General features: G+C 34.4%; 1 protein-coding gene and 2 long non-coding RNA genes across 3 annotated transcripts; all 3 read right to left on the minus strand.

Annotated features, from left to right (window-relative positions):
• Nucleotides 1-2756: 2756 nt before the first annotated feature.
• On the minus strand, nt 2757-4831 carry LOC113765629. The gene is made up of 4 exons (XR_003467748.1): nt 4783-4831; nt 3142-3291; nt 2898-3032; nt 2757-2812 (listed from the first exon to the last, which is right to left on the minus strand). It is a non-coding gene; the product is annotated as an uncharacterized LOC113765629 (long non-coding RNA).
• A 1457-nt stretch (nt 4832-6288) lies between these two features.
• Nucleotides 6289-8675, minus strand: LOC113767125. Its single transcript, XR_003467869.1, has 4 exons — nt 8499-8675; nt 8318-8364; nt 6467-6656; nt 6289-6374 (listed from the first exon to the last, which is right to left on the minus strand). It is a non-coding gene; the product is annotated as an uncharacterized LOC113767125 (long non-coding RNA).
• A 277-nt stretch (nt 8676-8952) lies between these two features.
• LOC113766502 (putative disease resistance protein RGA3) lies at nt 8953-12358 on the minus strand. The gene is made up of 2 exons (XM_027310686.1): nt 9146-12358; nt 8953-8982 (listed from the first exon to the last, which is right to left on the minus strand). The coding sequence occupies exons 1-2, from the start codon at nt 12356-12358 to the stop codon at nt 8953-8955; spliced, it is 3243 nt and encodes a 1080-aa protein (XP_027166487.1).
• Nucleotides 12359-22313: the final 9955 nt, after the last annotated feature.

Consider the following 22313-nt stretch of genomic DNA (forward strand, 5'->3'; position numbering starts at 1 on the left):
ATCAAAGACGTAAGTGCTGGAAATGACTTTCCCACTGGGACTGAAATCTAATGCTTGTTATCCTATGCAGTCAATCCATTACAAGACAGTGAAGAAACGGTTGATGCCCAAATGTTGGGAATCCTTTGCAAGTTGCAGCAGTGCAACAATTTGACCACCATCACATTTCTAAGCCTCAGGAATGAATTGTCAATACGAGCTTCCATTCTGATAACCAATGAAGGTAACCGATCTCGCACAAAAGCTAGGATTGTTGAGCATTTTAAATTTGGTAGAGGTTGGATACCTTTTAACACATTTTTGTTATTCTTAACCCTACTATTGGAATTCCAACTCGTACAAATTTGGATCTTTAAACAAATCTGCCCTTTGAGCAGCTTCTTTGCCGTTGAATCCCTCAAGATAGCAGAAAATCAGTCTCCAAGGAAGGTTCTTTAGATATCCCAATTCTTCAATCCGAGGACATTTGTCTTGACCTGCATGAAAGAATTTTAATGTTTTAAGACAAGAAAAATGCCCCAATTTAGGCAATGGTGTGCAGAAAAATCAAAATGCCTTGGGATCTAGAAGTTCTCATGGACAGTAAAGCTTGCCAATAGATATAGGCAAAGTTTTGATTATAGTAATTGATAGATTAAGAGAAAGCAAGTGTATCGACTTGCTAATTTATGTTGGCAACTGATTAATATCTACCTAAGTCAGATTAAAAAAAAATTCAAAAGCTTGCAGGTGAACACGACATCAAATGTATTTCCTTCCTGAAAGTGCATGTGTTTTCCCCAAATGATTTAAATTCAAGGTAACAAATTTTGCAAATATTCTCTGCACCAGATTTTCCAAAGCTCAAAATAGATTGTGCAAGATCATATACGTTACAATGTGTTAAAATTGTAATACTCATTGACTTTTACATGTAGCAATAATCGTGTATACTGCACTGAGACATCCTTAACATAGAACTGAAGCCAGCATAATGGTGTATACTGTATTGAGGCATCCATAACATAGGCACAGACAAGTATTTTCTGAGAATTTGAGCAAATTTTGACAACTTAGCATCCAATTAGAATATGATCAATCTCAAAGTAGAGAATCTGGTAATGCCAGTACCATTCAATGCTGGGGCTGCAACTCATGTTATAGCATCTTCCCTTTAGATCAGAAGATATGCATCCTATAGGGAGGTTTCTGATGAATTGGTACGAGGGTTACTACTCAAGCTTTTCAGATGTGCCAACTCAGAATCCTTCAACAGATCAATGAAAGCTTCTTGAGGAGACCAAGCTATGTTTCCTTAAAGGGCTGACATGCCCCATTAGCAGCATTCGTCATCAGAATGGAGGCGAATTCTGCTCCTGCAAGGCTATAAGCATTTAAAAAGTCATTAGGTTTAGTGCAGTAGTAAGTACACTCCAGAAAATGGAAGCTGCAGACCCAGGAGTATATTCATGATTATGAGAGCAAGGACACACCATGACCTAAAATCCAACCAGCTGATTTCCCATGCATTGGCTAATCCATATCTCTGTTCTTTACCTTGTAAACAATGGGCAAAAGATTCACAATTTCATACAAGTTTCAAAGAAATGGCAATCTGTCAAGATCTTTTTGATTCTATTGATTATGAAACTCGGTCGAAAACACAAAGAAATCAGCAAAAGTAACGAAAACCGGATAAATTTCCTTGAATTAGAATATTAAAATCACAAAGAGAAGTGTACCTCATGCATGAGAATCCCTGTAGCTAGCCAGAATCATCATTCTTGCAGATTCTTATAGAGCTCTAGGTCTCAATAAAATCTCTCTGTCTGTCTCAGCCTCCTGTATACTTTCATGGACTCACCATTGTAATTAACTATAGACTCTTAAATTAGACTTAGAATTGCCTATGACCACAGGTAGAAATGGCATCAGATTACAAGTTGAACAATGAGCATACATCATCAATACAGAATGGATTACAGTCATGCTGAATTAACCACCTATATCCAAGGTATTAAAATTGACTTTACTTCCTTAGGTGGAACCTAGCATCTCAGTATTTATCATGAATTCAGTTAACATCAGGTTATGCCACTTGAAAACCATTCGAACCTGTAACATAGCCCCACCTCAATCTTATATCCAAGCAGCCAAACTATCCAAACACAGTATCTGGACTCTAGATCTTGTTCAAATCTTCACTCTAAGATGATAAGAAGACTTGTTTCAACAGGAATAGTCCTTACACTTGAAACATAAAATCAGAAGTCCACAACAATACGCATAAAAAACCACGAATAAGAAGCAAAGAAATAAGAACATTAGAGGATGGCACAACCATTCAGGTACCCTCCCCAAAATTTATAAGCAATTGCAATCTTGAAAATGCAAAATAATTTTGTAAGAGCTCACTAAACAATTGAAAACACTAAATTTGCAAGACTATAAATCCTAATCCCGACAAGTGGTGTTTCTTGATCATTAAATAGCATATTCTTTATATTTTTTCCCCAGTGAAGCTACTTAGTGCAGATAATGGGCAATCTAGAGTTTTTATTCACTTGTTTTTCTAAGTTCAGCATATTTACAAATGGTGTTTGGCTTGTCTATTCACCATACTTATAGTTTTGCAGAGGAAAAATAACTCACCAAGTATTTTTCATAACAAGTTCCGCTTACAAGGCATGGACACTCTATCACCAGGAAATTGCCATCCTCAAGGACTATATTGCTAACAAGGTTGATACGGATCAGAATTTCATGTATACTTCCAATGTTGAACTCTACCACTCGTACATAAAAAATTTGACTTTCTCCATAGTCCATTAACCTGGTTCATTTCAAAGACTCTCAATTATCAATATAGCATGATAGGCTGGAGGACTTTATGACATTAGCAAAGGGAGAGTATTAACCATGGCATCTTTTCCATCAACCTTGTAATAGCCCCATCAGATTGAGAGAACAGCTTATGATCACAGCTTTTCACACATAGGAAAACTTCAAAACATGTCTTTAGACCATTCATCAGATGTCCAGCTCTCAAAGAACTCTATAAAAAGCAGAGTTGCATTTGAGAATTTATGACATAAAAGAATGTAATCTCCTAGTAATATTTTTCAACAGACATGTATAATTTATTAAAGGATAAGAACTAACTCCGCAACTAAGAGATGAATCGCCTCAAAATATTCTCCATATCAAGAAGAAGGAAGAGTTCCCCTTGGAAGAGCCCTGATGGACGCTTTTGAAGATAGAAGGCCCTCACCAAGTGAACGAGTCCTCTTGAGGAAAAGGAAACTGCAATAGCTGAAGAGTTCGAATGTTTCAGTAATGCTATAAAGACAAGATCATAAATGACAATATAAAAAATAAAAGCCGACACCCAAAACAAGATGATTATCAACTAAGTTGCCGGACAATACAAAATAGTGATCACTATTTTCCCAAGTAGTGAATGTTGCTATAGTAGATTAACTAGTTAATAGCCCTGAGCTCCTCAAAAAAGGTTAGAGAGTTGATTTACCAGAACTATTTAACCCAAAGTGTGTTATCCTAATCCCACTAAATATTGACCTTTTTCAAGTCCAATACTTAATAGCCTAACAACCTCCGAGTACTACTACAATTTGTTCAAAGAAAGTGAAAAAAGGATCATGCTTAGAATCATGCTAAGTTCAGAATCTCCATGTAACCATAGGGAATTCAGTTTACTTCTTGAAGTCCAAAATAAAAAAAAAATCAGCATTTTGAGGAAAAATCTATTACATTGGGAATTCAGTTTACTTCATGAAGTGCATTTTTGACAGGGGGAAAAATCAGCATTTCGAGTAAAAAACCTCTTGCTTTCAGCTAATAAGTGAAAATTCTCAACTGAATGGAAAGCTTTGCATCACTGCCACAAAACATTATCCCTTTGCTCATTATGTTACAAAGCTTTTACAAGAAAGACACCTATAACTACCTATATGACTCACTGAGCTCGTCCACTGTCATTCTCGTATAAAACATTCTTAACGCTTCAACATGATAGTGGTGTTAGTTAGCCACTTCAGTTGTCAAACCTTACAATCTCATACGCATAGGGGTTGCGCAAGGATGAATATATAAATGCCAAAATAAAGGAGAAACTAAGAAGAATGATTGTTAAGCATTAATGGCATGCCGAAAGCAGCTTGCGTAGCTAAATATTGTGACACAGAAGCTCACTCATACCAAATATGCCACTTTTAGCACTTCAAAAGAAGCCAAGGCAGTCTCGTAATTTGTTTGAGCAAAAGGCAAGATTTTACACTTCCACTGCTGCCTAAAATTCTAGATTTGAATTAACAATTAATTGAAATGATCAGTAATGAAATTAAGAAAAAAGATGGACATAAAAGATTGATACATAACGTACGCAATGCTTAAGCAAAGTAGAAAGAAAATAAGACCGAACAAATTTGATAAAAAATATTTGTTGGATATGGTGAAAAATTAGCCTAATTGACCGTCCTGAGTTGGTTAAGTTTATGTCACCCATTAAAAACTGCAAAATTTTGAAATTTTCCATAAAATATGGCAACTGGAAATGGTTGTGGATAACCATATCAGACACGACAATTATGTTTCGCAATAAATTCTAGGTATGGTCTCACAAAATTGTTGTCATTAACCAACTTTCGGACATTGTTAATTCTTTAACAAGTTGAAACATACAATCAGTCAGAGGAAGTTAAAAGTGGTAGTAGATCACAACTGAATATCTAAAAAGTGGAAACTCAGAGAAAAAACACACAAACAAATGAACGGAGAGGTTACCTGGAAAGCAGAAATTCAGAGAGAACCAAGGAAAGATAGGTTTGCAACAGTTATTCGGCAAAATTTAGGATGCACAATTAAAGATTCGATTGACAGACAATATCAATACATTACCACTGTCAATACTAAGAAAAGATTTTAAGGGAAAAGAAATAAATATAGATGGATAGTAGAAGCAATAATTAATTGACAAAACTGTGAAGCAGTTCAGAGGATTACCTAGTAGCTTTGATTGGGGAAACTGACATTATTTATGAACTTCAAATGGAGATTAGCCTCTGATCTGCTCCTAATCAATTTCAATATTGGGAATGTGGGAGATCTTGGACCACTCAGAATTGAGGTCGGTGCTGCTGCTGCTGCTCTCTGGATTGCATCTTTCCTTTAGAAGGGGACAGTTCATAATCCGCAGATCTCTTAGTCTGGTGAGGCTTCTCATAGATTGGTGAGAAGGTAAATTCTCTAACTTTTCACAACCCCAGAGAAGGAGTTCTTCAAGTGAGGAAAGCTTCCCAAACCAATCGGGCAATGATTTTACTCCAAAACCTTTTAGTCCAAGAGCTGTTAGGGCAGAGAGGTGCTGAAGTTGCTCGGGCAGAGATTCCCAATGAGGCCATCCATACAGCAATAACCGTGAAAGGGAGGGAAGTAGGGGTGCGGTGGTGGGAGAGCATCAAAGAGGTCTAGGAAGGAATGCAGCTGTGTGGTGGTTTCTGAGAATGGTCCGATGTATAAGTTTCTCAATCTTGTAAGAGAACAAAGCTTCCCCTTGGGCAAGTCGGTTAATTTCTCACAGAGTGATATGTCCAGGGTAGAGAGAGAAGGTGTTCGGGTTAAATCAATTGGGAAGGAGATAAGATTGTTGCAATTGGATACTCGCAATAGCTCAAGAGGAAGAGGAGGAGGACAAGTACCGGAGGAGGAGAAGGGTGAAGAAGTGGAATCCCACTCTGACTCAGATATTTGGGGGATGGACAAGTGGGTCAACCCATGGCAGGCCTCAATCCATAATTGTCGCAAGGCAGTGAGGTATTTGCATCCCTTGGGGATTGAAATTGACTTGAGCAAGTGGCACCCAATAACAATTAATACCTCTAGGGACTATTTAATCATCCAACAAGCTTCACAATTAAATAGCATTGCTGCCTGAATTTGTCTTTGAAGCCAATTAAAGTTTTCCTGAATCAAAAATTTTTCATCTGAAAGAGGAATGTTATCTCATGCATGAGAATTCCCATAGCCCATCCGAATACAAAAAGCAGTGCCTTTTTGGGGATAGTCTGAAGATGATTCTGAAAAGAAGACGTATTCCTGATGCTTGTGAATGTGATTATGCAGAATGGCATGTCATTACCCCTTTAAATTGTCTTTGAAGTCAGATAAAGTTTTTCTGAATCACAAATTTTTCATCAGAAAGAGGAGTGTTACCTCATACATGAGAATCCCCTTAGCCAACCCAAATAATCTTTGTTGCAGCACATTGGAGGGCTCGAAGCCTCAAGAAAACGTATTTACATTCTCAGCCCTCTATACTATTCCATGTGTTTTTCAAAATGGTTCATTGTAGACTCTAATACTAAACTTGGTATTGCCTACAACATAAGAAAAGATGCCATTAGATCAGAAACTGCACAAAAATTGAATACAGCAAAAGAAAAAGCATTACAGGAATGCTGAATTGTACCTAAACCGTCTCCATACAAAGGAGGAGAAAAATTCCTTTTGGGAGTGCCTTGATGGATCTATTTGAAGCTAGAAAGCCCTCGCCTAGCAAACAGACCATCATTTTTGCAAGTGCCAAGAATGTGTAGGTACTTATCTGATCACCATATAACAGGAAACCATGATAGCTGAAGACTTTTGTTCCGATGTATCTGTTACCATATAAAGAAAAGATCATAAATTGAAAAACAATTAAAAATAAAAGCAGACACAGAAAATAAGATGGTTGTCAAATACTTTGCCAAACAACACAAAATTGTGATCACCTTTTTCCCAAGTAATGAAAGATAGATTTTAGCATTTGTTCCTATAGCATAAATAGCAACAGATACCAAAGCTCCAACAGGTAACTGGTCAATGGCCTTGAGCTAATTTTAGAACAAATTAAGGACCAAAGTATGTTCACAATCATTACTTTAAAGGCTAACAATCTCCCAGTACTGCTACAATTTTTTTCAAAGAACATGACATAGGATCAAAAGCATGTTCACGATAATGCTAAGTTCAGAATCTCAATGTAAAACATGGTGCGTTAAGCTTACGTTATGAAGTGCCTTCTTTGACAGGTAAAAAAAATCAGCATTTTTGAGTAAAACAGCTCTTAGTTTCAGCTAATAAGTGGAATTCCTCAACTGAAAACTTTGCATCACTGATCACTGCTTGAAAATATTTTCACTTTGCTCATTGAACTACAAATCTTTTACCAGAAAGACATGCTCAAGTATCATAATTTTATGACTCACCAAGCTTCTCCATGGTCATTCTCATGCAGAGCATTCTTATGGCTTAAAAACTATCACTTTACTGGTTGGCTACATTTATTGTCGGCCATTACAATCTGGCAAACACATTGCTCATGTCAAAATTTCAAACCATAAACTGGATATGGCATACTCTTGGCTGAATACATAAATGTTAAAAGAAATGAGAAACTCAAAACCCTCTGCCTTTGAGTAATGCTATTATTTCTCTATCTAATAATTTGTTTGAGCAAAAGGCAAGACTTTAGTAGTCCAAAACTTTCACTACTGAATATATGTCCAGAACTAAATTAACAATTAACTGAAATAATCGACAATGCAATTAAAAATACAGATAGAGATAAAAAATCAGTCTACAACGTATGTACTAAGTGCTTAAACAAAGTCGAAAGAAAATAAGATGAAAAAATTTGATAAAAAAATACATGATTGGATGTGCAGAAAAAACTAGCCTAATTCATAGCACCGAATTGGGAAAGTTTATGCTATCCATAAAAAAGTGCAAACAACTAGTGGTGCGATGGTTAGAAAAGATTTACTGCTGTCAATACAAAGAAAATATTTTTAAGGAGAAAGAAATATAGATGGATAGAACAAGCACAAATTATTTGACAAAACTGTGTAGTAGTAGTACAGAGGAGTACCAGGTAGCATCAATTCGGGAAACCGATTATTTATCAACTTCAAATGTAGATTTTGGGAATGTGGAATACCAAGTAGCTTTAATTGGGAAATACTGATTAACCTTTGATTCGGTGTAATGAATTGCAATTTCTGGAATGTGGGAGATCTATTTTCCTTTGAGTAATGCTATTATTTCTCTAAGTCGACTAATTTGTTTGAGCAAAAGGCAAGACTTTACTAGTCCAAAGCTTTCACTACTGAATATAAGTCCAGAACTAAATTAATAATTAACTGAAATAATTGACAATGCAATTAAAAATATAGATAAAGATAAAAGATCAGTCTACAACGATTATCCAAAGCAGAAAGAAAATAAGATGAAAAAAATTGATCAAAAATACATGACTGGATATGCTGAAAAAACTAACCTAATTCACAGCACCGAATTGGGAAAGTTTATGCTACCCACTAAAAACTGCAAAAAAACAAGTGGTGCAGTGGTTAGAAAAGGTTTACCGCTGTCAATACAAGAAAAGATTTTAAGGGGAAAGAAATATAATTTAATTTAATTGAAAAAAACTGTGTATTAGTAGCAGTACAGAAGAATACCTAGTAGCTTTTAATGGGGAAACTGACATTATTTACGAGCTTCAAATGGAGATTAGCTGCCCATCAATGACAACCCCAGGAATGTGAGAGATCTTGGACCACTCAGAATTGGGGTCGGTGCTGCTGCTGCTGCTCTCTGGATTGCATCTTCCCTTTAGAAGGGGACAGTTCGTAATCCGCAGCTGTGTTAGTCTGGTGAGGCTTCTCATAGATTGGTAAGAGGGTAAATTCTCCAACTTTTCACATTTCCAGAGATAGAGTTTTTCAAGTGAGGAAAGCTTCCCAAACCAATCGGGCAATGATTTTACTCCAAAACCACTTAGTGCAAGAGTTGTTAGGGCAGAGAGGTGCTGAAGTTGCTCGGGCAGAGATTCCCAATGAGGCCATCCTCTCAGATATAAATATGAAAGGGAGGGGAAGTAGGGGTGCGGTGGTGGGAGAGCATCAAAGAGGTCTAGGAAGGAATGCAGCTCTGTGGTGGTTTCTGAGAATGGTCCGATTGTTAAGTATTTCAAGCTTGTAAGAGAACAAAGCTTCCCCTTGGGCAAGTCGGTTAATTTCTCACAGAGTGATATGTCCAGGTGGTAGAGAGAAGGTGTTCGGGTTAAATCAATTAGGAAGGAGATGAGATTGTTGCAATTGGATACTTGCAATAGCTCAAGAGGAAGAGGAGGAGGACAAGTACCGGAGGAGGAGAAGGGTGAAGAAGTGGAATCCCACTCTGACTCAGATATTTGGGGGATGGACAAGTGGGTCAACCCATTGCAGGACTGAATCTCTAATCTTCGCAAGCCAGTGAGGTATTTACGTCCCCTGGGGATTGAAATTGACTCGAGCGAGTGGCACCCAGCAACATATAATAACTCTAGGGACTCAAGACCAACCAAATGTTGAGGAGCATTATTGTTAATACAAGTGTGCTCAGCTACTGATTGGCAATTTGGTCCTTCTGAAGTTTGAGGAACATCAAATGAAAAATCCGAGAATTGGGCCAAATCACCACAACTGCTTAATTCGAGATGTGCAAGTTTGGGATTATTTTGGAATAACATATTTGGTAGCTTGGTGAGCCCATTCACACTCTCAATGGAAAGATTAGTGAGAGTGCTGACTCCACTACAAATATATGTCATTAGTGCTGATCCATTTTGGGTATTCTTGATGTTCAATGTCTCGAGGCGTGGAAAATGATTTGAAAAATTGGCTAATTGAGGGCAATCAGTAATCCATACCGCATGAAGGACTGGAAACACCACCACTGTCCCATCATCAACAGTTGCTTCTGTCCATTCCCTCAAATTTTGCATTTTTCCTAGAATGAGATATTCAAGCGCCGGAAACAATTTTAGGGCCCTTTGACTGCTACTGCCACCATGCATGCCTGATCCGCCATAAAAAGAAGGGCCTATGCTTGTTAGGCTATCAAGTCCTTCCAAGTGAAGAGATCTGAGGAGAGGCATGTTTCCAAGAGTTGGTAACTCTTTACAGTTTTTGCAATTTTGCAAATAAAATTTCACCAATTTCCCAAGTTTTCCAATCCATGTTGAAAGTTTATCACCAAAAAATCTTTCAATAATCAAACCTTTCAAATTTGGGTGAGGATGCAAGCCTTCCAACACTTGATTGTATTCACTATCATTATTTCTTGAATTATCTATTTCATTCCACAGTAATCTTAACTCATCAATGTTTGGCTTCCCAATCAGATTTGCAGACTCGGCTTCTTCTTTGCTTTTCACTAATTCAAGATTACGTAGTTCAAATTGTCCACTGAGATTCTTCAAATTCCTTAATTCTCCAATTTGTCGACCTTTTTCTTCACCAATATTGAAAAATGGCAAAGTTTGGAGAAATTGCAACTGTCCGATCTCAAAAGGCATGATATCACTTGATTTACGAGAGGAGAAAAAGTCAAAGTGCCTCAAATTCACCAAATTCTTGAAATTCTTTGGAAACTTTGTCAGTGAGTGACAATATTCAACTCTTAATGTCTGCAAATTGTAAAGTTGACATAGAGACTCTGGCAATGTTTTGATTGAAGTTTCTGACGAATCAAGATATCGCAAATGAGTTAGCTTGCCAATTGATTTAGGAAGCTGTTCGACACTCGATGCCCTCAAGTTCAAAACTCGCAACATAAAAAATGACATCTCCCTATCATTAAGTGATCTGTTTCCTTCCAAAAACAATGTCGTAATACGCTTGAAACTTTTAGTGGAAGGAAATGGCATTTCTTTTTCACTTCTCTCCAGTGCAAGATACCGAATAGAAGCCGTTTCCATAAGAACACTACCAGATTCTATCAACCTTAAAGTTTTGGAATTGGAAATGGATTGCACCATGTCATGCACAAGATCATGCATTTTGCAATTCAAAACATTCCCATAATCATCCTTCTCTGCCTCTTGAAATAAGTTACTATCCAACAAAATTGTAAAATACCCGTTACCAACTTCCTCCATATGCATATCGTTTCTTGGATTTGAATGAAGAAATCCTTCTGCTGCCCAAAGTTGGATTAATTCATTCCTTTCCATTTGAAAATCTTTAGGAAAAATTGAACAATATGCAAAACACTTTTTAAGAGAAGGATGTGGAAGATGATCAAAGCTCAACTTCAAAATTGTATTAGTAACGTCAACATTTTCATCTCCACCTAAACTTTGAAGCCCACTCTCTAAGCTTTGCCATTCATCTGGTTCCTTGTTGCGCAGCATGCCACCGAGAACACTTGCAGCCAAAGGTAAGCCTCGGCATCTTTGCGCAATCTTCAACCCTACATCTTGCAGCCCATCCTGCACTTCCCCACCACAAAATGCATTTTCTTTGAGAATGCGCCAACATTGATCATCTGATAATTGTTTCAAGGAATAACCCTGAGGAGAAGAAATTCTGGTGATGTCTACCACCTGTTGCTCGCGAGTGGTCACAAGAATCCAACTCCCCATGGCTTGGCTAGCACCTTTTAGAGACCCAAGAAAATCATTCCATAGCATGGACTCCTTATTCCACACATCATCCAAGACCAGCAGGTACTTTTTACCATCCAATAATTCCTTAAGCTTATTGACTCTGGCTTCCCTATTCTTAGCTTCAGGCTCTCGACCTTGCAGTGATTGTAGAATCATTCCAAACAGCCTATTGACATTGAAATCCTCCGAAACACATACCCACATTCTCTTCTCAAAATGTTTTTCAATATTTGGGTCATTGAAAACTTTTCGAGCCAATGTGGTCTTCCCGATACCGCCCATCCCTACTATCGGGAGAATGGAGATAGTTTCATTATTATTCGTGGCAGTCAATTGTGTTACTATTGCTGAGACATCATTATCTCTTCCAACAAAACTCGCATCAACAGTAACAGAGTCAGTCTCTCTGTTCTTTATAAATCCTGCTCCACTGGGAGGAGAAAGAGCAGGTGCAGTCTGTGACTGGAGGCTAAAGTTCCTTGCTTCTTCATTGATTCTTTTCAAATCCATACTGATTTTCTGAATTTTGTTGGCCATTTTGCAACGAAATGCAATTGGATTGGAGAGTGAGAAGAAGAAGCATACCTTCCTCTTCATTTGGTTTTGGAGCTCAACTTTGCGTCGGAGCATTTCATAGTTGATGTCATCCAGCAGATTACCAACATCGAAAGCCACAGCTTCAAGCTCCTTCAACCAAAGTTTCACGGACTCTTCAGTCACCTGTTTTTTCTCTGCATCATGAAGGGCAGCCTGGATTCGAGTCAACGTTGTCTTCAGCTTCTCCAAATCTTTCTTGAAGCCAACAAACAGGGCAATTTGTTCTGAAGCCAAGTTTATTGCCTTCTCCACTAGAACTTGTACCGTGGGGCCAAGCAATGCATCCGCCATCAGGTCTGTATTTGAGTGTAAGAGAGAATTTGATAGTTTCAAGGAGTGTGGAATGGAACCGGGCAATTTGCAACTTTGAAGGTGAGAAAGAGATGAAACCAAAAGTTTACAAGTTTGAATATATTCTTCTTTCTGGAATTGCTGCAGTAAAAAGGAAAATGAGAAGCAATAAAAGGTTCCCCACAAGCAACACGTGACAGACAAGAAAGGCATTAGCAACCCACCATTATCATGGAAGGTTTGGATTGATAGGAGATCCAATCCAAAGAAATTGATAGAAAATTGCACGCAAATCATTTTGTAAAGCAGAAGACATTTGAGACTGTAATCACAAATAGATCAAAAGCTGATATACCATCCATCTTCATCCTGACGGAGCAAGCCGCAAAAGGAATACATTAAACCAAATGCAAAAAGTGATTTTCTACGTGGAATCACCAATTTTATTCAGCATTAAACCAAATGCAAAAACTAGAAAAAGGATGTGAGCAAAAACCATCATAATAGTGCTTTTGAATTGGAGATTATTTGTAATGAGACAGTAGTGCTTTTTTATGAAATGATACATGTAAGATTAAAAAAAAATGATTGAAAATTATATGTATGATATAAGTTGAATAAATTTTAAAATTTTTTGGCAAAACAGCAATTACATCCTTAATTTAAAAGTATGAGTCTGAATCTTCTTAGACTAGGGGAAAGAAAAAATTTCTGCAGGAATTGGTGTTCACCTGTAGTTACAGTAGGAATTGAATTACTCCTGCTATTACTTCTGATGTACCGTTATACCATAATTGAGTAAGCATATGAAATAAAAAGAAAAGAAAAGAAATATATAACGTCCTAGAAATTAATTTTCTCCGCTAGCTACACTATCACCTTGCATTTGAGGGTATTATTTGGTTAAAATTATGCATGCAAATTATTCCATAATATATCATGCATTAAACCAGATAATTTGAACAATTCTCGAAACAATTATCACTTGTTTTTACCACATTAAAAGTATCACATTTCAAAATAAAATGAGCAATGCGAATGTACCAAGCAAGCTGGAGGGTTTGAATAACATCAGAAGCACTTTCCCCAAACAAAAGAAAAAGAAAAAAAATACAGAAAAACTTTCAATTTTTACCATAAACGCTTGACTTTTCCACAGTGAATCCAAAATACCATTTTATCATTAGCTCTAAATTGAGAAAATGCCTCATTAAAATTAATCTCTAGTGCACCCGGTTATGAGTTCTACTTTTTTCGACTTTTTTTACACCTTGAAATCCTTGGCACCTCCAAAACAGTTAATTAGGAAAGAAGTAAGTTAGTTCAGTAGTTGAAGAAATTCAGTGCCATTGCACAGCTAAAGTATAACATCAATTGAATCGTTTTTGTGTAATTTTTGTCAATTGTGGTTCTAAATCTAGAGGAGAGCGTCAGAAATTGGATGGGTTAATCCTGATTTGAAATCTAAATTGATTGGTTTTGGGGGGAGTTGTAGTTGTTATTTTTGTGATTATTAAGCTTTGATATGTATGCCTTCAAAATTGTTTTGAAGGGATTATTTGGGCACGCCTAAGCTGTAATCATGAATAAAACGAAAAGAAAGTACTCAACAAATTGCACGTTGACTCAAAACTTTAGTTTCTTTTAATTTCACCATTTTTATAAAGGAAATTTATCATTCAATTTGATTAATAGACATTATTTGCCAAATTTTATTTTCATGCATCATTAACACATTTTTTAACCACTTTTTTTGTCTCACGTACATCACATTAAAAAAGTGCTACTATATTCTTTTTCAAAAAAAATATCCCAAATAATCTATTATCCAAACACACTGATTGTTTCTTATCACACAACCATTTTTAGGTACCTACAACTGTGTTGGCATGTTTTCCATTCTATTATCAATACCAAATATCATAAAAATGTACTCTTCTATAATTGTTTCTTAATTTTTCATTATTTTATTATCATTAATTGATAATAATTTTCATATTCTCATAAACATTTTGTATTTTATTACTTTTTAACATAAAAGTCAAAATTTCATAAAATTTTCGCCCACGTCTTTGTAGAAATAAAATCTCTCCATAGTTGAGGGTCAAATTATTCAAAGCTTTAACTTTTTAAACCACTATTTCAAATTATTCGGAGTTGAGAGAAGTGAAAGGAAATGATTGTCAAACTTGTTACTTCTCCAAGTGTGGCCTTACATTAAAAAAGCCCTTTAAAAAAGGTAATTGTAACAAAACTAACAGCTTTAGATTTAAACATCTTTAGTTTATTTGTTTTCAATAGGTAACTAAAATAATAATGGACTCTCGTAGAAAGATATGAATCATAATCTCTCATCCTTCTTGTCTATGATTGGGAGATATTATTGAAGAAGGGTAATTCTGAAGGATTATTGAAATCCTAGAATTACTCAAATAATCGAGCAAGGGACCAAGAATAACTTAGTGTGCGATGCATTCTACACACTCTTGTTCGGTTAAGTATCAAATGATGGATTTTATCTGATCTAAGTATACAAAAAGCACAATCAAGTATCTAGTAAACAACTGATAAATGTGAAATTTTAGATTTCATTCATTAAGCAATTATGGAAATTCATAAGACAAAAAGGAATTCCATCATATACCCCACGTCAATGCACCCATAATATGAAGAAACTATGAATGAAAGGGAAGATTACCTGATCTTGAAGCAAAAAGATGGGATGGCTTCTGTATTTTCTTGCTAGCAGCGTCGAACGATTGTTGTGAAGCCAAGAAAGAGTGAGATGAATTTTTTATTGAGTGGGTTTTACAGGGAAAATTGAAGTTTTTCTGAGGAATTAAGTGATTGAAATGGCAAGTCCACAAATTGGTGGTGGTTTCAACTTTTCTCTTGGTAATTAAATTGAAGTTGAAGCTTTTCAATAGTCTTTTCCTCTGAGAGAGCAAATGCTGCAAGAAGGGATAATAAAAGCGGGATGAAAAGGAAGAAAAGATTCCAAAGGCAATCATTTCTATGCTTTCCTTAGTGTTTGCTTTTAGCCTTTTCCTTGCTTGTTAGAAATTGATTGGTATCTATTCTTGTAGTGGCTTGAGGTTTACCGCTTTTGTAGACGAAAGTAATAACACTGCAATCTATATTAATGGCATCCGAATTTACTTTATTCCAAAGGTTATTTAGTCTAAATTTTTCTATTTCGGTCCCATGGATTCTTATGCTTTCTTGTGGCACGAAATGAGTTAAAGTTCTTGTTCCAATTTGAAGGGTCACCCTGTTATTCTGTACCAACAGCCATAAAAATTCTTTGGCTTAATTCAATAAAAATATCCTAATCCTTTAGGTGAAAGATATGCAAGAGTATATATAGTATCTGCAATTATGTATGGAAAATCATGTAACCACTTTAAGGGTAACTCTAAGTTGGTGTAATGTACCATAATATTCTTGTATGTGAGATATCTTAGTTACAAATCATCCCTTTTTGAACTCCATGAAACCAAAAAAGAAGGAAAAAAAAAAAAGGATGTATATTACTATCGAAACAGTGAGAAAACACCACATTGCATTTGAATCTATGCTCATTCCAATTTGAGGATTCTCTTCATGGGATAAATGGAGGAGAATATATTTTTATTCAAATTTAATGGCAATTCTTGTACTAGCAAGCATTTTCTAATAAAGTATCTCCAACATATTTTTTTCAATTCGGACTTCTATTTTAATCTGTAATTTTTCCCTAATAGGTTACAGAATTCCATTTTGAATAATTTAAGTGTTCCCTTAAATTACTTTCTCCTTTAATGTACATGACGAATATTTTCTTGTTTGCTCCTACCGTATCCCCAAGCTTTTACCCACATTTTGAGCTAATCTGAGAATATTTAAATTGCTTAGGTGGATTATCTTAATAAGTTTCGTGCGTTAAAAGTTGAACCTTCATTTTTGTCCTTCAGATTTGCAAGTATTTGATGTAATTGCGTCCACTTAGGGGCTGACTTTGATGCACAAATGACTTTTATGCACAAAATTAAAATACATTTTGTTAATTTAATGCAGGCTGAGTTTTCATGGGATGATCTTTCTTTGCCTTAATTGTTGTTTAATGTGAACAATAAGTTGGTGATTGTAAATGTTGAAATATGCCAGCTTTTTCTATAGATTTTATCAGATTTAGTTTGATATCAAAATAATTTAGTTATTAGAAGAATAAAGATATTTGTTAACCAAATATCATGTTGGTTTGTTAACAAATAATTTAGTTAAGATTTGATAGTAGAAGAAGGTAATTTGTTGAGATATTTAGGATAATTGTTATCTAGAGATTTTTGCTAGTTTGTTTTATGTAATCACTATAAATAGTGAGTTGATTAATAAATAACTAAAGCCCATTTTTGAGTGTCAATACAAGTCTCTTATAAGTTTTTTTTTACAACACTAAAGTGTTGTTTCTTAGTTTATATCCAAAAAACCAACAGTAAATGTAGCATCTGTTCACAGAATACAAGGAAAAGTAAAAATGTGGTAGGCCTCGCATATGAATAGTGCATGTTATAGTCATTTATCAGTTTAGTATCTAAGATTATTGTTATAGTGTAAAGATTATCTCGTGCGATAGGTACTCAATTGTTAAGTTCATATTTTTCCATTTTGTATTTGCACTATGGAAGGGTGATTTTTAGATTTGACACTAAAATTTAAAAAAAAAAATGTTTTAGATATTTTGTCTTTTCAAGTCATCAACTTTTTCAAAGGTGGATTTTTTTTTTATTCAAGAGGAGAATTCAAACCTTTTACCAGGGAAGGGGGAAATAGAAGGTCTCCAGAGTCGAATCAGTATTCTCATCATTACTTGAATAATGTTCTCAAGACCTGGCTATCAACTTATTCTTTCGTTGAAAATAAAATAGCTGATTAGATTATTCATTGCATAAGAAATAACTAGGCATGGAACTTTTGGATATGATGACACAACATTTACATGACTTGAAAGAAACTTGATTGAAACACAACATAAAAAAATTAGTCTCCTAGTTGGGTAATAAATAACTCATTAAAAGACACATTAAAAAATGAGTTGATACGGCTAACCAATTAGTAACTCATTAAAAGATAAGAATTGACATGTTAATCCCAACCTGCCATGTCTTATAACCTAAATCATCAAACATATTAGGGACTCCTATTTTTATGCTATATTATTATTGTTATAGTCATGATAGTGTACTACTATTATTTAACTATTTTTCATGTTTGGGATTCTTATTAATTTCTTTGGGTTCCTTCGGAAAAAAACACCAAGATTTTCTTTTTTTTTTATGACAATAATAAGACTATCTATTTATAAACTACTAGATGATAAATAAATCTTGACCCTAACATTAATTATCTAATAAAATATTAATTTCTAAATAAAGAAACTACCATTGCTTAACATTAATAAAACTACTAAATATTTGACTTGACTTGACTCTAAAAAAACTACTAAACATTTAAGCTTTTGTCCCCTGGAGAGGAATTGCTTGAAGAAGCAATAAGACAAGGAAAGCGAAACGGAAGAAAAGATTCCCAAAAAATGGCATCATGTAACATACAGCAAAGACAATTCTTTACCTTTCTTACTTTGTTCTTTATTTCTATCTTTTTTCCATTACTTGTTATCAATTGATTGGGATTTAGTCTTGTACTAACTTGTGGTTAACTCCTCTTGTAGATAAAAAGTAATGCTGCAAATCCAAAGTGATTTACTTTATTCCAAAGGTTTTCCTCTCTTTACCCTATTCCAAAATTTTCTCTTTCAGTTCTTTGGATTCTTGTGCTTTCCTTGTGGCACGAAATGAATTGAAATTCTTGTCTCAATTCGCAATTCTTATTCGGTATCAAAAGCAATGCTCCAAAATCCTTCAGATAAAAGATATGCAAGGGTATAGCATTTGCAAAATATTAGTGCAATAGATTTATTTTTTCACTATTAGTGCAATAGATTACTTTGCCTTAATTCAATTACATCTGAAAAATTATATAGCCATTGTAAGATAGGCCTTGAATTTGGACCCCCTAAATAAGTGCAATGAAGGTAACTCTAAGTTGATGTGATATCTTAACTACAAATCATTCCATTTTGAATATTACTATGAAAGCAGTGAGACAACGCCACAAAAATCTACAAGCCACATTACAGTCTCCAGTTGATAAACCTTAAACTTGTTCCTGACCTTTTTTTTCATTCACATTATATTCTTATTCTTTTAATAGAATTGAATCTCTGCTCATTCCAAGTTGAGGTTTATCCTCATGGAATAAATGGAGCTGAATATATGCTTATTAAATTTAATGGCAATTCTCCATTAGCATGCATTTTCTAGTACATATCTCCAATATTTTTTAATTGAACTTCTACTTTAATCTAAAAATTCCCCCCATTAGGTACGAAATTCCATTTTTTAAGTAATTTTCCTACTTCCTTAACAATTTATTTTCACCCTTACTAACTTGATAACTGTTTCCTTATTTGCTCCTGCCATGCCCCCATACTTTTACCCACCTTTTGAGCTAATCTGGAAATATGTACATGAAACGCAAAGATCAAGAGAGTGTGACCCCTATTTACAGGAAAGTATAGGAGAGTTCAAAGTATCTCAAGTAACTATAATATTTATCAAAATAGCGATAAGATCTTCTCGAAAATAATTATAAGTTTATCATTTTGAAGATAGTGATAGATTTATTTATTTGCATGCACTTTGATGCATCTTTGCGTTTATGGGTTAATTCCACTTTGCACTTCAACTGTACCCGAATTCTCACTTTGGTGTTTGAACTTTAAAATAAGACACTTTAATCCTTAAAATATTAAATTTATTCTACTTTAATCTATAAACTATAAAATCTACCACACTTTAGTTCCTAAAATTATAAACTTTATCCCACTTATATATAAAATCCATCTCACTTCCGTCGATGATTTTACTTAATTGATCCTAATTAATTATATGTTTTAGCAACTAAAAAGTCTCATTTTGAAGTTTAGGGACTAAAATGAAAACAAAGACATAATTGAAGGATACAAAACCAAATTAATCCTTACCATTATTGTTGTTTAATATGAACAATACTTTGGTGATTATAAATATAAGCATAGCATTTGGTCCCAGCATACAAGAAAATGTAAAAATGTGGTAGGTTTCACATATGAGTAGTATATGTCATAGCCATTTATTAGTTTAGCGACTAAAATCCCAAATTTAAATGTTTTAGCTTCTAGATTATCTCGTATGATAGGTAATCATTTTCTAGGATCCTTATATGTCACTATATGCGTTATGGAAGCGTAATTTTTAGATTTTACAGAAAAAGTAAAAGAAAAAAAAGATTTTGTCATGGTCATAACTAATAAAATTGTATATTGAAACAGCCCATCCCTTATACAGTAAAAGGTAGTATATGGAATACGCTATGTTACTAGTGTCGAAGTTTGGAATATGCTATCAAGACTGAAATAGTTTGCAACTTTCAAGAAGTGAAAGTGTAGTAGACGCCGCGAGTAGATGAAATGAGCAGTTCACAATTTGGTGGTGGTTTTAACCTTTCTCTTTGTAATTAAAGTGAAGTTTAAGTTTTTTTATTCTCCTTTGCCTTGGCAAAGAAATGCTTGAAAAGGGATAAAGCAAGAACATGAAAAGGAAGAAAAGATTCCCAGAAAGCATCATGTAATAGACAGCAAAGGCAATCAATACTTTTCTTTTCTTTTCTTTTTTTGTCATTTTGTTGTTTGTTTCTAGCTTTTTCCTTGAACTGACTTGATGTTAACCACTCTTCTAAAAACGAAAGTAAAAACAAAGTAAGGGAGACCACCTTGAGGAGAGACTTTATTAGAAAAACAATGCAAAAGCGAAATTTATGGAAGAGAGATTATCTTAATTTCTCTTCCAAAAAGAAAGGTTTTCTGAGAAGAGAATAAGAACAGAGAGAAGGTGGAGAAGAGAAGAGGAGAGTTGGAATCACATGATTTGAAATTCCAATTTGAGGCTATTGCCCTATTAATCAGTATCAAAAGCAATGCTTCAAAAATTAATAGGTGAAAGATGGGCACTCCAACATAAGTTAGTGCAATAAATTACTTTCCCTAAAGTAAATCTCAAAATCTTTTAGGTGAATGATCGGCACTCTAACAAAAGTTAGTGCAATAGACTACTTTCCTTAAAGTAAATCTCTTTTTATTGTAGTGTTATCTAAATAATCATGAGTTTTTTGCTAAAATAATTCAGTTCCCAAAAAAATATTCCCAAAGTAACACAATTTGAAAAGTTATGCCCTTTCTAATATATTTGATGCCACATAGGCTTTTAATGCGACTTGTTGAATGTAAATATCTACTCCTACATTTACGTGATATCCTATCTTTGTTCTTTACTCTCTTTTTTTATTTTTCTCGCATTACAAGATATATTTTATTATATGAGGTGCACCAAATGTACTTTGTACAATAATAATTCCAAGCTCAGTGATCCCGATTACTGTTCTCTTTACAAGAATTTCAATCGTAGAAATCATTTGCATTTGTTTTACTATTGATAGAAGAACAATTATTTTTTTCAAGCAAAAAAGACTTTAAATTTGGGATACGTCCTACTCATCTTTTGTCATTAATAATGGTACATATTATTATATGATCATACAAATTACTTGAAGCACTATGGTTGTCTCTCTTTTTTTTTTTTTTCTCTCTAATTTAATGCATCCATTGATCAAGCATTTTAGGCATGGTTTTCAAATTTTTTTCAAATATGTCTCCACAAAAAATTCATAATTTTTTCCAGTTTTTTAGTTGACATCTTCCTTTCTTTCCTCCTTTGTTAGTAAGATATCCTTATACAATTATTTTTTTTCCAATTGGCTTTTTCCTTTTTTTCCCTCCCTTCTTACTAAGATACATCCTTATAGAATAACTTTTTGATAGATTCTTATAGGTGATTTGTTTGACACTAATTTTAAGAAGATAATAGTTATTTATTCACTTATTGGAGTAATTTTAAAAGAAAAGGAAAAAAATATTGTTAAGGAAAAATTGTAAGCTTTTTTGTGAGGAGGGGGGGGAAGAAAATTTTGAAAAGTCTTATTTGGACTAAATAGGTTACGACCGGAATGCGAGTTAAAAGTATATTACAATGGGAATATTTTTCAAAAACAAAGTTATTTTAAAACAAACTCAAATAATCATGGCCACTATAACATAGACAGTAAATTTGGATTCCTAAGTAAGCGCATTGAGAGTAAAATTTATAAATGGTATATCTTGCATACCATCCGATTTTGAAACATTAAAATTTGCAATTGGTATATCTTACATACCGTCCGATTTTGAATTAAAAATCACAAGTGCTGTGACATACAAAGTTTATGCTTGACTTTTTCTTTTTCTGTCAACTTAAATTTGTTTTTTTTTTTTGTCAGTATTGGAGCCTCTCCTTGAACCCAAAAAATAAAAAATCATAGAATCGAATCTATGCTCACTCCACCACGAGGGTTATCCTTGTGGAATAGATGAACCAGAAAATGTGTTTATACTAATTTAATGGAAAATGTCCAATTTGCTAATAGTTTTTCTCTACAATTCTCCAATTTTTTCTATTGAACTTCTACTTTGAATCTGGGATTTTCTCCTTAATAGGTTAGAGAATTCCAATTTAAGTAGTTTCCCTCAATTTTTCTTATCCCTTTCTAGAAATGATAAAGATTTCCTCATTTGCTCCCACCCCGTCTGAGAAAGAAGAAAATTATGAATGGCTCAGTGGAATTTTCTTTATTTGTTTCTAGTGTTAGAAACTTTATTCCTTTTTATTTGTGGTAGGAGCTAAACCTTCATCTTTGTCCTTGATATTAGGAAGAATATTCATGTCATGGTTAGAGCTGATATGATTTTTGTGCACAAAAGAAAATTTTATTTCCCATCTGTTAA

Source organism: Coffea eugenioides, chromosome 3, assembly GCF_003713205.1.
Source record: "Coffea eugenioides isolate CCC68of chromosome 3, Ceug_1.0, whole genome shotgun sequence".
Classification (NCBI taxonomy): domain Eukaryota; kingdom Viridiplantae; phylum Streptophyta; class Magnoliopsida; order Gentianales; family Rubiaceae; genus Coffea; species Coffea eugenioides.